The sequence below is a fragment of the Nicotiana tabacum genome, chromosome 14 (genome assembly GCF_000715075.1).
Source record: "Nicotiana tabacum cultivar K326 chromosome 14, ASM71507v2, whole genome shotgun sequence".
NCBI classification, from domain to species: Eukaryota; Viridiplantae; Streptophyta; class Magnoliopsida; order Solanales; family Solanaceae; genus Nicotiana; species Nicotiana tabacum.
The window spans coordinates 99,062,571-99,078,181 of NC_134093.1; the positions used below are offsets into that span (position 1 = coordinate 99,062,571).

At 37.3% G+C, this 15,611-nt stretch overlaps 1 protein-coding gene across 3 annotated transcripts; it reads right to left on the reverse strand.

Annotated features, from left to right (window-relative positions):
* Positions 1–5,499: 5,499 nt before the first annotated feature.
* LOC107776137 (uncharacterized) lies at positions 5,500–11,274 on the reverse strand. 3 transcript variants are annotated; one of them, XM_075229791.1, is made up of 4 exons: positions 11,134–11,239; positions 9,655–9,685; positions 8,717–9,579; positions 5,500–5,897 (listed from the first exon to the last, which is right to left on the reverse strand). In XM_075229791.1, the coding sequence occupies exons 3-4, from the start codon at positions 9,574–9,576 to the stop codon at positions 5,726–5,728; spliced, it is 1,032 nt and encodes a 343-aa protein (XP_075085892.1). In that variant the 5' UTR covers positions 9,577–9,579; positions 9,655–9,685; positions 11,134–11,239; the 3' UTR covers positions 5,500–5,725. The 3 variants fall into 3 exon arrangements, with proteins under 3 accessions (XP_075085892.1, XP_016451463.1, XP_016451464.1); XM_016595977.2 differs by lacking the exon at positions 9,655–9,685 and having other exon boundaries at positions 11,134–11,274; XM_016595978.2 differs by lacking the exon at positions 9,655–9,685 and having other exon boundaries at positions 11,092–11,230.
* Positions 11,275–15,611: the final 4,337 nt, after the last annotated feature.

Here is a 15,611-nt window from a genome sequence, read left to right on the forward strand (position 1 = left end):
CCTTAACATTTACATTACACACATGAAGTTAAGGACACCAAGTCCTTAACATTTACATTGCACATATGAAGTTAAGGACAAGATGTCCTAAAGTTTATCAGCAGAAGGTGCAAATATAGGATACTTTGTCCTTAGTATTTACACATCACTCATGAAGTTAAGGACACTATGTCCTTAACATTTACAATGAACACATGAAGTTAAGGACACCACGTCCTTAACATTTACACTACACATATGAAGTTAAGGACATGATGTCCTAAAGTTTAACAACAAGATGTGCAAATACAAGTTAAGGACATTATGTCTTTAACATTTACATTGCATATATGAAGTTAAGGACACCATGTCCTTAACATTTACACTATACATATGAAGTTAAGGACATGATGTCCTAAAGTTTAACAACAAAAGTTGCAAATACAAGTTAATGACATTATATCCTTAACATTAACATTGCACACATAAAGTTAAGGGAGCCATGTCCTTAACATTTACACTGCACATATGAAGTTAAGGACATGATGTCCTAATATTTACATTGCACACATAAAGTTAAGGACACCATGTCCTTAACATTTATACTGCACATATAAAGTTAAGGACACCGTGTCCTTAACATTTACATTGCACATATGAAGCTAAGGACACCATGTCCTTAATATTTACACATCACTCATGAAGTTAAGGACACAATGTCCTTAACATTTACACTACACATATGAAGTTAAGGACACCGTGTCTTTAATATTTACACATCACTCATGAAGTTAAGGACACTATGTATTTAACATTTACATTGCACATGTGAAGTTAAGGACACCATGTCCTTAATATTTACACTATACATATGAAGTTAAGGACATGATGTCCTAAAGTTTAACAACAGAAGTTGCAAATACAAGTTAATGATATTATATCCTTAACATTTACACTACACACATGAAGTTAAGGACACCATGTCCTTAACATTTATATTGCACATATGAAGTTAAAGACATGATGTCCTAAAATTTATCAGCAGAAGGTGCAAATATAGGATACTTTGTCCTTAGTATTTACACATCACTCATGAAGTTAAGGACACTATGTCCTTAACATTTATAATGAACACATGAAGTTAAGGACACCACGTCCTTAACATTTACACTTCACATATGAAGTTAAGGACATGATGTTCTAAAGTTTAACAACAGGATGTGCAAATACAAGTTAAGGACATTATGTCTTTAACATTTACATTGCATACATGAAGCTAAGGACACCATGTCCTTAACATTTACACTATACATATGAAGTTAAGGACATGATGTCCTAAAGTTTAACAACAAAAGTTGCAAATACAAGTTAATGACATTATATCCTTAACATTTACATTGCACACATGAAGTTAAGGACGCCATGTCCTTAACATTTACACTGCACATATGAAGTTAAGGACATGATGTCCTAAAGTTTAGTAGCAGAAAGTACAAAAACAGGACACTTTGTCCTAAATATTTACACAACATTCATGAAGTTAAGGACACTATGTCCTTAATATTTACATAATACATACACAAGGGTATTTTTGTTCGGCGGGTAAAAATTTATTAAACACTGGCTAAAGAGTAAATACATTTAAAACAGTGGCTAAAAAGTAAAGACATCTCTAATCAGTGGCTATCTGTGCACTTCCCCTTCAAGCGGGCCGGTCCAAACGGGCCCGGGCCGGTCCCAAATTAAACAGGCTATATGATCTTTTTGTAGGGACCGGCCCGGGACCGGGACCGTTTGGTCCCTGGCTAAACGGTTCCGGCCCGCGGGCTAAATGGGCTAAGTGGGTCTAACGAATTTTTAAAAAAAAATTAAATATAAATTAGAGACAAAAGGATGTTAAAAAAATATCTAATATAATATTTTATAAATCAAATATAAAAAGTTTTTTACATATTCAAAAGAATCAAAAGCTTAAAGATTTCAAAGCAAGCTCCACGTATAGTTAGTTGGGATAAAAAAAAATTTGTCCTTTTATGATCAATTAAAATGTATAAATAAGAGTAAATCAAATATAAAAGTTAGATAATGGTGGGCCCGAGACAAAAAAGTTTGTCATGACCTAGAAAATATATCATTCTTCAAGAAAGCATATCACTTTTCAAGAAGAAAGCATATCACTTTTCAAAAAGCATATCTTAATTTGTCTATGTCTTCTTTGTCTATTTGCACGTCTCTTCTTCTTTCCTTGGTCTTCTTCCCCAACAACATATGTATACATATTTAATTTTTTAATTTTTTTTTTTAAGTTGACCGTTTGGCCCGCGACGGGACCGGTCCGGTCCCTGTCCGGTCTCTGGCGGGCCAAATGGTCACGGTCTTAGCGGGCTCAAAGCATAGGACCGACCCACGAGACTGGATCAAGCCCACTAAAACCGTCCTAACGGTCCTAGACCGTTTGGACCGCGGTCTCGTGCTGATCCCGGACCTGGACCGGCCCACTTGCCAGCCTTATGTGTGAGCAAGGCTTTTTTTTTTTCCTTCAATTTTCCGTTCTTTTTGTAGCCTAAATTTATCTTCCACGTTACACATTCTTTCTCGTTTTACCGCCCCATTCATCTCAATTCTCATTCCTTGCTCTTTATTTTATCTCTTGTACTTCCCCCCTGTTTAGAATAATTTTGGCTAAACTAAATTTATTTTTCTCTCTTTTTTATGCTATTTAACAAGTTAAGTTTACGCATGAATAAGAACAAAAATCAATTAATTATTATCCAACTTATGAGAAAACTGGTCTGAAAGTAGGTTTGCAATTTAATATTGAGATTTTTAAAACCTATTATTTCTAAATTAAAAAAAATTACACTCCAATTACTTCACTTTAAGCTTTCCTTAAAAACTTAGAAAGCTAATAGTTGAAGATAATAAACCGAGATATGAAAGCATGACGTGAATTTGGATATTTTATAAAGTTAGAAAAGTATTACTATCTATGTAAATCGAAGAGTATCATAGCTTAGACCCAATTTTGACGTGTTAAAATATTCAAAAAGCTTTACCAATTTTCTTTCTCTATTTTGATGGTGTATACAGAATATTTACCTAGTCAAAAAACTTGAATTGAGCTCATTTCGATTTGATAATTATGAACAGAAAATTGAATTAACTAGACCAAATTAATCCAAAATATACCTCGACTATAATTTGTGACTAGTGTTAGATTTACGCTAGAGCACCCATTAACTTCAAATTCTGAATCTGTCACTATTTGCACGTCCTTTAAGAAAAAATTAAATTAAGTATTGAAAAATAATTTGGGGAATGAGTAGTTAATGATAAGGGTAAAACGGAGAAAAAAAAATTCTCTTGATTTAGTATAGTGGACAAGTAAAAGTGAAAATGTAATTTTAGTATAGTGGACAAACAAAAGTGAACGGATGGAGTATTATTTATATGATGAAAAATATAGTTTATCAATAATTTTTATTATTGACGCAGTAAACACGTACAACACACGTACACTAAGACTAGTACTCAATAAATGTGTGTACCATTACATTTATTAATTAATGTTTTGCCACGATAAATGCAGATTTCATAGAAATGTATATTCATTTTTTCCACTTTATATAATTGAACAGACCAAATTAGAATTGAGAATGATGGCCCATTACTTTGTATTCGACATAATAACAATGTGAACTATGTCTATATGAACAAGTCACAAACTAAAACATGACATAAAAATCATAAATGTAAGTACATTACGGCAATTCAAGTCAGACTTTTTGTGAAGAAACTTTATCTTCCATTTTTTTTAGCAAAGGGCAGTGCAGTGCTGTATCTTGCATTTATACATGTTCGAAAAAGGGCTAAATGGGTTTAGTTTAGACAACCTACCATATATTAGCAAAGGCCGGGTGAGATTCTTCTATATATTAGAATCAGACTTACATAACTATCCTATACGTGGCAGAATATACATTTTGACCTTGTCCAGAAAATACCTTTTTATCTTATCTACAACATAGAGAAAAGGGATGAAAGGAACTCTACTACATGGTTAGGGGAGATTAATTTTGACAGTGATGTGGAGATACTAAAGGAGATGAGCTTGTCAACATGTACAAGAAGACATAACAAAAAGAAAAAGGCAACTCGGTGCATTAACCTTCCGTCATTCGTAAGGTTCGGAGAAGGGCAAGATCACAAGGTTCAATTGTATGCAGTCTTACCCTGCATTTTTGCAAAACTACTCCTGGTCACATGGCAGCAACTTCACCAGTTATGTCAAGGCTCCCCTAACATCACGTTCTTAATTTATTCGACAAACATTTATGAAATTATCTACGCGCTCTAATCAAACTCCAAGTTCTAATTAATGTCTGCCTTGACTCATCCCTCATGCTCAACTACCCAAAAGCATTCCAACATACAATAATGCAACTATTGCTACAAGCCTACAACATGAAAATTGAGTAGATAACCTTAATTAAAGAGGTTGTGGCAGACACGAAAACCATACAAAAGAAAAGATAAAACAGGCAATCACGGTAAGAAGACTGTTATAGCCAGCCGTATGTCGGGCTAACTAGTGCGCAACTCGACCGTTTCACATAGCACATGTAATTTTTTATATGTATTGATATAAAGTAACTTTGTCTACCAAAACTTAAGAAATACGAAGAAATCAGACGTATGATGTCTTTATTGGAATTTGAACTTTAATCTTTTGTGATATTCACCAACTTCGTTGATCATTAAGTCGCACAATTCAAGTCAACTATAAGTCTTTTTTTTTTAACGAATGAAAGTCGTCTCCTTTAGAATGTGTCACAACAAAATAAAATGCTTTATTTGCATTTGGGAGGCAATGTGCTGCTGAGCCTTTACGATTACTTGCACAAGGTAGCTAATAGTCTGCTGTTATGGAACAAGATTTTCTTATATAGAAGTCAATAGTAGGCAATCAAAAATAATAATTTTCTAAATAATATTAGATAATTTAAATTAATGTTATCTTTATCCGCTACTATTTAACATTTTCTTATGAGTTATGTATTGAAGAAGAATGCATCTTACACCATATTTCATTTCGTCCCTTTGCCAGCAATATAAGTCGGGACCGCACGATTACCGGTCGACTTTGGCAGTCGTTTCATCAATTGTTGCCTTGCTTCCTCTCTTTTTTTCCTTATATAATAGTGGCGTTCAATCGGCTTGCTTGCACACACTTCAACTCATATATACGGGTTCAATCGGCTTGCTTGCACACACTTCAACTCATATATACGGGGTACCTGCCACCTCTCATCAAAATAGGTATACAGTAACTCTACCCATTAAGTACTAGGCAGATGCGAAAAATCAACTATCGTGTTTTTTGTTTTTTGCTAGAATTTGAATCCTGTTCTCCCTAGTTTTCACCTACTTTATTAACGGTTAGGCCTCATCCTTGAGTGTACATTAAGCAGTAAACTATTTCCTTTTAACTAAAAGCATATTTCAAGAAAAGGCAAGAGGTAAAACAGAAAGCGCCTAACATGGCGCAGCAATAGTTTTCCATCAAATTCAAGAGCAAATTGCATCTAGTTAGTTGAATTACTTCACCTAATGAGCAAATACAACACAACTATGGTTGCAGGTTCCTCTCAAAGAAGCATGCATAGAATACAAGATTTTATGGAAGTCAAACCTTGCGACAACCTTTTACGCAGAACACAAGGGGACAAAGGCTGTAAGCAGAATATTACTTATAAGCATTCAGTGCCATAACCTTGCATTGTTCATTCATGGCCAAGAGTTGTGCCTCTTTCTTGTCAAGAAGAGCTGTCAACCTCACATTCTCTTCCATAAGTTTTTGGACCTCAACCTCTTTCTGCATCTTCTCGCTCTCCAATTGGGTTGTTTTCGCAGTTAACCTGGTTCACATAAAACAAACTGAACACATAAAAAATTCACGGATATGGGACCTTAGCATTTGTTAATTACAACGATATACTATTCGTGACATATAAAACAAACTTTTACAATTATCATTCTTGCGAGGACCACTACTCTTAATGTTCCGGAGAAGAAAAACCAAGTATTAGCCACTAGATGTGCTTAGACTTCTATTCTCGTGCATCAAATTAGCGTGAGATATATATAATTAATTAGTATTACACTATTATGACCATTAGGAAGGCAGCGGCAATCAACAAAGCCAGTTGTAAGGAGCACAAAATTTCGCTCTAATACAGCAAGAAACCAAAGACATGCTCTGCTCTTTGGGATCTTCCCAATGGTGTTTCAGAACACAGTGTTGGGCTAAGCCAGCCCACATACACTCTTATCATGGTGTTATATTGTCCGCTTTGGATCACGTCCATACAATTTTTGCCGAAAGGCCTCAAACCATTAAAGAATATTCCTACACCTTTTTTGTAGCTTATTTTCTTATCAACGGGACTTCGTTGGCACACCCAACAGTCTCCTGCTCGAACTAAGTACCTCATGGTACATCACCAAGATATATGGGATTATCGGGAGAATGCTACCCACATTATCTACGTACTTATGGACACCAAAATCCACAAGCTTCTTGTGCGTGCGTCTCCAACTATGGGCAAATGCAGTAATTTGGACGGTAGACAAGCAAAGGCAGTAAGCCGACCGTTCCACGCCATCACTCCGACATTTCTATACTTGTATCACTAAGTTGTCGACTGTCGACTCTGACACCCGATATAAGGCTAAGCTAACCTCAAAGACACTGTTAACAGTTGTGATGTTGTCTACTTTAGGCTAAACCCACACAGTTTTTCCAAAGGCCTCACACCATTAAGAATATCTCCTGCCTTATACGTAGCTTATTTTTCTTATCAACCTCCAATGTAGGACTTTGTTCGCACATCAACACACAGCAGCGGAATTTTATCAAATAGCTTATAGAAATCCTGATTTTCATGTCACATTCTTTCCCTTTGAACTGCACTTTCTAATTTTCATGACACACTCTTTTATTCTATACTGCTTGGTAACTTCAACATACAGGAAAGTAAAACAGGAATGACATACGGGCAGAATATATTAGTCGGTTACAAGTGTACAGAACTTCAACATTCGAGTTTACGCCAGGCTAGATGATTCAACAATACATCCCCCGCAAATTGCAGGGCCGACCTGAATTTTTAGCCTAGTCAGAAAAGTATATCCAGATAAAAAATGGATAAAACACCAAGCAGAGAAGAAGTAATCCCCCCACCCACCCACCCCCAGCAGGGAAAATCAACCCCATTGTGAGAAGCAAAAAGGAACATTTCAAGAACTCTAGGTCTCCTAAGCAAGAACATTATCTAACATAAACCAGCATTAACATCATTTGGAAACTTTAAGAGTCAGGATGATGTTAGACTTTTCATGGCAATTTGAAGACAAATTATAGAGACCAAGTGGAGATGGAGTGACGTGACGATTGTATAATCTACCCGCACACAGTGTTTATGAAGGATAAAGTTCGATAGAGAGAGAAAGAGAACTGGGAAAGGAACGGAAGGTGATAGAGACCCTATACAAGCAAATCACTTAGTGCATTAAGTTACAATAAAAGTAATACAGTAATTATATGATCATTACCACTTAAATCTAAACAAAATGAATGATTATTAAATTATACGTGAATTAAACTATAATTTCAAATACATCGAAGAGAAGCGGAAAAGACAAGATATACTACACTTTGTAGTTAATTCTTTTTTGGATAACAGAGAAATCCCTGAGAACAAGTGGCGTAAGGTTCGAAACTTGGGAGATAATGAGTCCACCCCTACCCTTCCCCACTTGAATACCAGGCCTTTGTTTGCAACAAACTTTGAATACATGACATGCGCCTAATCCACAAACCACGCGTTGCGCTCATACTAATAGACCAGAGCCCTAGGGGCACTGCACTTTACTATTAATAAAATAACTTAGTTCCAAATTTCAATTAAAAATCACTTAGAAAGAGGATAAGCTGACTTTATGTAGAGGTTGAAGAAATATAACATACACTTAATATTTTAGAACTAAAATTCGGCGATTTGAATTGTCCATAATGCAAGTTTCAATCTTCTAGTCTTAGTGATCAGTTCAGATTTTATTAAGAACTATTAGTCCAGCATCTTGATTTGTAATATTGGTAGAAGGTGATTAATCACTACTGTCATTAGTTAAATCAAAGAAAAGCTTTATAAACCTGCAGTCAAACCTTCTCGTTCTAAGTTATGTGCCCTAGGACATGCCATAGCGCTAGTTTATATTCAACTTTGCACTGGAAGAAAAAAGGGATGGGTTTTCATTCTTAATCCAAACAATCTACTTCATTTTGTCTTTCAGATTCTATTGTTTCTGCACATATCAGAAAAGCTGAGAACAAACAACCTAGTGCCTGATACATGGTATGAACCATATGACCGACATTCAAAGAGAATTAATTATAACCCACTCCATCAAAGAACACTCAGGTGTCGTGGGAGAAACATGGCTAGAAAAGATGCTTAAGGGTTTTGAATCTGTTGACATAAATTCAAAATCTAGGTGAATTGGTAAGCAACTTGTTCAGAAAGGTATTTTATGTCAGTACATTATTAGTCTCTTCCGATAGCACACGCACACTGACCGCGAGTACGCAGAGAACATGATTAAACAGATGATTAAACAGATCTGCCTTCATTTTATGATAACGGATGTTATGTTCGAGTGAAAGGGTTATACTGACCTTTCAAAAAGCCTTTCAATTGTCTGGAATTGCTTTTCTGATGACAGAAGAGTTTCTCTGACACTAACGAGACTGCTGACATAGGATTTTAGAGACTCAAAATCTCTTTTAACACGAGAAAGCTCCTGCTCATTTTCTGCAGCTCGCTGCCTCTGTCTAGAAGTTTCTTCGACCAAATCTTCAACTCTCTGGCGCATCTCATTCAAGATACAATTTGTACCCAAAGCAAACCTTTCCATCTCTTCTAACTTACCTGACATATTTTCAATCTGAAGCGCCTTTCTTTGAATATCTTCACGACCTATTGTTACCTTCTCCTTCTCTAAAGCAGTTTCAGATTCAGCCATTATAGCCCTCTTGACAAGATTTTCCATAACATCTGTAACCATTTGTACACTGGTGAGTAATTCGCTCGTATAAGATCCATCTTGTTCATCAAAGGAATCTTGTTTACTCATAAGTTTAATCCATGTGTCATCATCAGCATCACTAAAAGACGAGAGATCTATGTCCCTTGACCAACTAGACAACGGTACACCATTTTTATCAATAATTCCTACTCCATCTAGTTCTTTTATACCGCAGGACGTATGGGCCAAATCAGGAACAGCCATGACTCTAGCTTTAGCTTTCAAATACGTCATTAATGTTGCAGCAGTTCTGACTCTACGCCAAAGTACATCTAACTCCTTTTTTGTATTTTCTTCTGACCCCTGAATACAAGCTTTTACATCTAATAGTTTTGCTTGCAAAGCATCTACTTGAGACTGGTTTTTCTCCATCTCTTGCTTCCAACTAACTTGTGTTTGGCTCAGTTGGTACTTTAAATCTGAAAAATCAATATCTTCCTCAGCCGACATCACCTGTTACAACAACAACAACCCAGTGAGATCCCACAAGCGGAGATCTGGGGAGGATAGTGTGTACGCAGACCTTACCCCTACTCCGGAGGAGTAGAGAGGCTGTTTCCTGTAGACCCTCGGCACAAGAAGGAAAGAGACAGTGTATCAGTAACAGCAAAGGAATTTAGAAAGGTAACACCAGCAACGCAATAACCAGAAAATAGAGAGAAAAGTAATAACACTAAGCGGTAACAAGGCACAGTACTACCAACATCACCTGTTATAAATTCAAATTAGGAACTTAGATCATTAAGATCTAACAACACTAGGAAGTAGCAACACGTACACAAAAATCATCTCAGAAGTCTTAGGTGCTTTTTGGCCAAGTCAAAAAGAAAAAGAATCAAATGCAAATAATGAATAAGACGGTAAATTTTGACTAACAACATACTATCTTTCTCATCCACTCCCTTCCTTTCTTTCTTGTTCGTTCTAACCAAACAACTCCCAAGTTCAATCACTACAACACAATTCTTGATATACAGATAATGCATCGTAAATACATGAACAAGTTCTTTGTAGCGCAATGCACTTCCAATTTTGTCCAAAAAATACAAAACACATTCTAAACAACAACAACAACATACCCAGTGTAATCCCACAAGTGGGGTCTGGGGAGGGTAGTGTGTATGCAGACCTACCTTTACCTTGAGAAGGTAGAGAGGTTGTTTCGACAGACCCTCGGCAAAACACATTCTAAAACAAACAATGAATAATGTTTTCTGTAAGATGAGAAGGAATATTTACATATTCCCCTAGCAAAAACAGAATACTTCTATCAGAAACTACACTAAGAAGATAGTGTCCCTTAAGCTCAACTTCTACCAGTGTTTCTTTGACATCAAATTTACAGAATTCATATTTTGAATCTATAAGATATATTTATATATTTAAGTTCAAATCCCAGAGGAGGAAAAAAACACTAAGTGGAATAGGCGAGGTGCGTCCAAGCTGACTCACACACCACCCAAAATAATATAACTAAATTTATTGAAGTTCAAGATAAACTCTTAGTAAAACTGACACACTATGAAATCATACCAATCCATTGCCAAATCCACCAGTTACATACCCAAGAGAAGAAACTAAAAACTATCCCCCTTTTTATAGATATATCAAAAGAATTCACTTACAAAGTACAAAATGTTGCTTTTGGCAGTGAGTTCAAGAAAATACTAAAGACAGCATTTTTAGTCCAACCCAACTTTCAATTTGGCCTCTTTAACAAATCCAATAGAACCCCAAGATAGAATCTTTATAATTTGTCCCTCCACAAAAATATCCAAAGCCACCAAGAAAATAAAAATCAGATTTTTACCCAATAAAGCAAACACAATTATCATAAAAATAAATCCCACTAATACTCAATAATTTATCTTTTAATGAAATAAAGGAACCAAAATGAACACAAGATCAAAAAATTAGCAAGGAAGAAAAAATTAGCAGGTAAAATCTGAGCGAAAAAGAACATACATTTTGTTAGGAAAAATTCCAAAAGCATAGAAAAAGAGGCACCTTGTAATTTAATTGAAAAAATAAATTGAGAGCTTTCGATTGTTAGGCAGGTGATGATGATGATACTGCTCGAACACGCGTTGTGTGGAGGATGGATATTGAAGGAATTTGGTAAAGATAGCTTCAAGTTCTTGTTTGTCTGTCTTTTTCAGTTTTGCTTTACAGAAATTGTATTTGTATCCCCTAAACTTTGATTAATTACAGATTGGGTATCACTTCCATTTGAGCCTTTGCAATTTGTATCTTATAGCATGTTTGACTAAGCTTCTATAATTAGCTTATTTTGAAATATATTTTTAAAAAATATATTTTGATGAAAAATAAGTTGTACTTGATTAATTAATTTGAAAAATACTTTTGAGCAGTAATTAGTGTTCTCGGCTAAGCTTTTAAAAAGTATTTTTAAGTGTATTTTACCAAAAATATTTTTTTCGAACTACTTCTGATCCTACTTAGAAGTGCTTTCTTTCCTTCTAAAGTCTTGGCCAAACAAACTATTATTCTCACCAAAATCTATTTTTTGAATCAAATAATTACGAGAGTCAAATAATTTTTCAATACGTCTAAAAAATTTAAAAAAAATAGTTTTTATCTTTAAAATTGATTTTATGATAGTTTTATTTATATTATATTCATTGAATTTTATTTTTAAATTTTATTTTCATATAATATTTGATGTTAGAGTTGGAAAGGTTAAAATCAAATCTAATCGCGCATTTTTTATAAAAAAAATATTAAAGAATTGTGGGTCAAAGTTTAGTACATGTCGAATGTCATGCGGTTGTTATTGGATATATATGGTAATGGCATCGCTCGTGACAGTTATTGACTTTGGCAATGGAACATTGGTGCCTCGTATATGTTTACTCGTAAAATGGTGTAGTTGAATTTATACGTGGTTAATAGACAAGTGAATCGATTTGATCCCAAGTTGATAAATAAATTAAATAAGAATGCAAGACTTAGCATTGAAATCGAGATAAGACAGCAGATAGCTTGGTTCCAGGATCAGAGTTTTCGAAGGCAGTAATAACAATATTAATAAGCAAGAAACAAAATGTTATTGAGTTTTTGAACAATATATAACATGAGTTTGCCAGTAAATTTCCCTCCTTACAATGGCTGTTGAACTCACTATTTATAGTTGCACATAGGGAACAAGGTCCTAGGATCAAGCCCCTCTTAAATGATAATTATGGGGGCCATTGAATTATATGTAACGGCAAGCTATTAATGTCATACTCTGTAACGGATTATGTACTTAATGCTATAGAATATTCTCTATTGAATGTTACCGGGTGGCAGGTATTTATTTGTCTTTATGGGCAACATTCCCTTAGGGGACAACCGAGATTGCTACCCCCGGACTTTATTTCCATCTGTCTCGCTTTGTGAGTATTTAATATGAACATATTTTGTCCTATACAGATAGTCTTCCTACTTTCCGGTGGCACGTCCTTTTGTCACCGGGAAGGTGGTGTAGATACAAATACCTTTCTTGGCGGGAAATTCTCTGACCCCCTCTGAAAAGTTTCTGACGCTTGATTAGATGCACGTCTCTCTATATTTAATGTCCCGAACACGCGACATCCCACGATTCAGTAACTCCCACACATGGGTTGTTGGTGTATATCCTTCTTCCATCCATCCTTCTAGCATCCCTGTTGTGAAGGAAGACTATGGTTGCCACGATTTGAACATCATCGCTCCTGATCTAGCGGAGCAGGTAACCTTCCTTAAGAAGGGTTTTACGTACGTTTACACGTACCCCTTCACTTTGGGCCCGTTCTCATTGAGCGGGGGGGAGGGGGGCTTGACTCCGTTATCTTGGAGTTTTGGTTCCGTTACCAGGTCTGCTTGGCACAGGTGAGCCCTTCTATGTGGCAGATGGTCGCATGTCTTCGGCGTCTATGCCGGGAGATGGGGAAGAGCTCTCCGTGGCTCGACTAATGAACCTTTATTCCCCCAAAATTTTCCATGGGGGAATGATGAATTTCAGCAAATGTGGTCACCATGCTCTGTTCACTAGCATGGATGATGACCACAACCGTGGATAGATGGAGCGGTTCATTGTAGTTGCCACCAGGTACATCATCCCGGCCATAACTCCGTTCTTTCCTGAATCATGGAATCGTACACGTAAGTACAACGTCTGTCCTTTCTTCTAGTTAAAGGTTGTTCCATGCTATCGCTGATCATTCTTTTTTTATTATTTCAGCAATTCGGTGGACACCACCAAGGGTTAAAGGTTTGGACCAGTGAGTCCAGAAGATTTTGGATGTCACCACGCCTTAAACCTGTAGTGGAAAGAACTGGCCCTCAAATATGGGTGGAAGGCCAAAAATCATGGTAAGTTGATTCTCGAACTTATCTTGTTTTCATCTCACATATAAGAAAATCGGCTAACTTTTTCCTTTGTTGAATTCAGGTCTTCCACAGGGCTCTGTTACTGTCCCTGAGGAGGACAGTTTGGCTTACCCCGCAGATGCGGTGAGGTTGATGCATGAGGCCTTCACTCGAACGGGTGTTGTCGCACCTGCTTCCGGTGCAGGTGCTTCCTTTCGGAGTCCCCGACCGGAGAACAAGCAACAAAAAATGTGATGTTCCTCTACGGCCGAGGGTAAAAATAAAAGGCGAAGAGCATCGTGCCTGAGCCTGTTGTAGCCACTGTAGTGATCGATGATAATGGGGAAGCCAGTGATGAAGGGGCTTCCCTACAGAGGAGACGACGACCTTCATCAGCTCAACAGAATGCTCAATTTGCTGAGCTAATAATATAACTGATGACGACGCCTCAGCGCTCTAGGGGGAATTTGATATGATAAAGCATGCCAACTCCCGTGTCCGATCCCCAATCGCTGCTCCTGGTACTGTGAGGCTGAGTACCGGGCCTCTTCCATCTTCGGTTGATGAGCAACCAATAACTAGCACTGCTTTTGTCGCAGCTGCTTCTCAACCTACAACGCCATCAGCTTCATCTCCTTCTTCACAACCAGCAACTATTATATCATTTCCACTGGCCGCAGACACTCGAGAGAAGGATGTCCCTCCTTCCAAGTACCCAGTCCATGCAAATTTGGGGCATAACTATTCGGCCCCCTCCGCAGATCCTCAGAGGAGGAGGAACGTCTCCCTATCAGTTTCTACCGAATTTCATCTGTTGTTCCAGCCGGTGGAACTTGCTAATTACCTGAAGCCTTTGGCTTCAGAGAAAGATAGGAATAAAATACATTCTCTCCCGGGAGAGTGTATGGTAAACAATGCCATGCACAACGCAGCAGCGATATGATCTTTATTCCTTCTACTATTTTTTCTAGCTTTGCTATGACATGATTTTTTTATTTGAACTTTTGTTCTTCAGGATAACTTCCTTGCTTCCGAGGGCCTTCAAAGGTTGATCCTCGATAAAGAAAAACTCACCTCCGAGAGGGATCGGCTTTTGGTCGAGCGAGATCAAATTGTTGCTCGCCTCCCGGAACTGGAAGCACAAGCTGCCAAGGCCACTGAGTTGGAGGCTCGGTTGCAGCAGAGCGAGCAAGAAGTGGTGACCCTCAGTCAAGAGACCACCCTGTTAAGGGTACAACTTCAAGAGGCCAAAGCAAAATGGTCTGAGGTCCAAAATGTTATTCTTGCAGCTGTTGATCGTAAGACTGCCTCTACTGAAAGAATAAATAATTTGGAGGCAGCCTTGAACTCCAAAACTGAAGAGACTGCTGCTGTAGAGGAGAAGTATAATAAGGTCATGGAGCATAATAAGGTTTATAACTCCACTATCCGTGACCTTGATATTAGCTTTCAAGCCGCTAGATCCGAGCAAAATAAACTTTTGACCGAGGTTGACTAGCTTTAGGAAGAGCTTCAGTGCCGAGCGGCTTCCCTCATTGTTGAAAAATCATATTCTATGTATAGCATGAGGATAAAAACCTTGGAATAGGCCCAAGCAGGTGATGCCGAGACCACTAAGGCCCGTGAACTGGAGTCAACTACTCGAAGGGGTCTCTCGTTCCAACCTAATGCGATTGATTCCTTTGATTTCGGTTCTGAGTTCTTGGGAACTGAAGAAGAACTTGAAGGGGATGATGATGAAGGTCAAGACCTCGAGCCAGTGGCAGATCCACCTACTTTTCATAGGGCGCAGATGCTTGTCTTCCCCCGAATTCTGGGGATGCAGTAGTTTAGCTTTTTTTGCTTTCTTTCCTTTTTGTTTTTTACTTCATACTTTGGTACTTGTGTTGCATCGCACGTTGTTATATAGAAGTACTTTTTCGTTTAAGTATTGTGCAAGTTTTTCTCTTTGCGTCGAATTATGCAAGGCTTCGGGTGCATTTTCCCCCGGTAGCATTTTGATTCCGGGCATAAGTTCTTCCGGAACCAATTTACTGTGAGGATTTCATAAGAGTGCGCCCTCTTATTTTTACAGTACTCTTGAAGAGTATGTCTCATGTTCATTCTGGCACTAGCATTTGAAGTACTTGTTT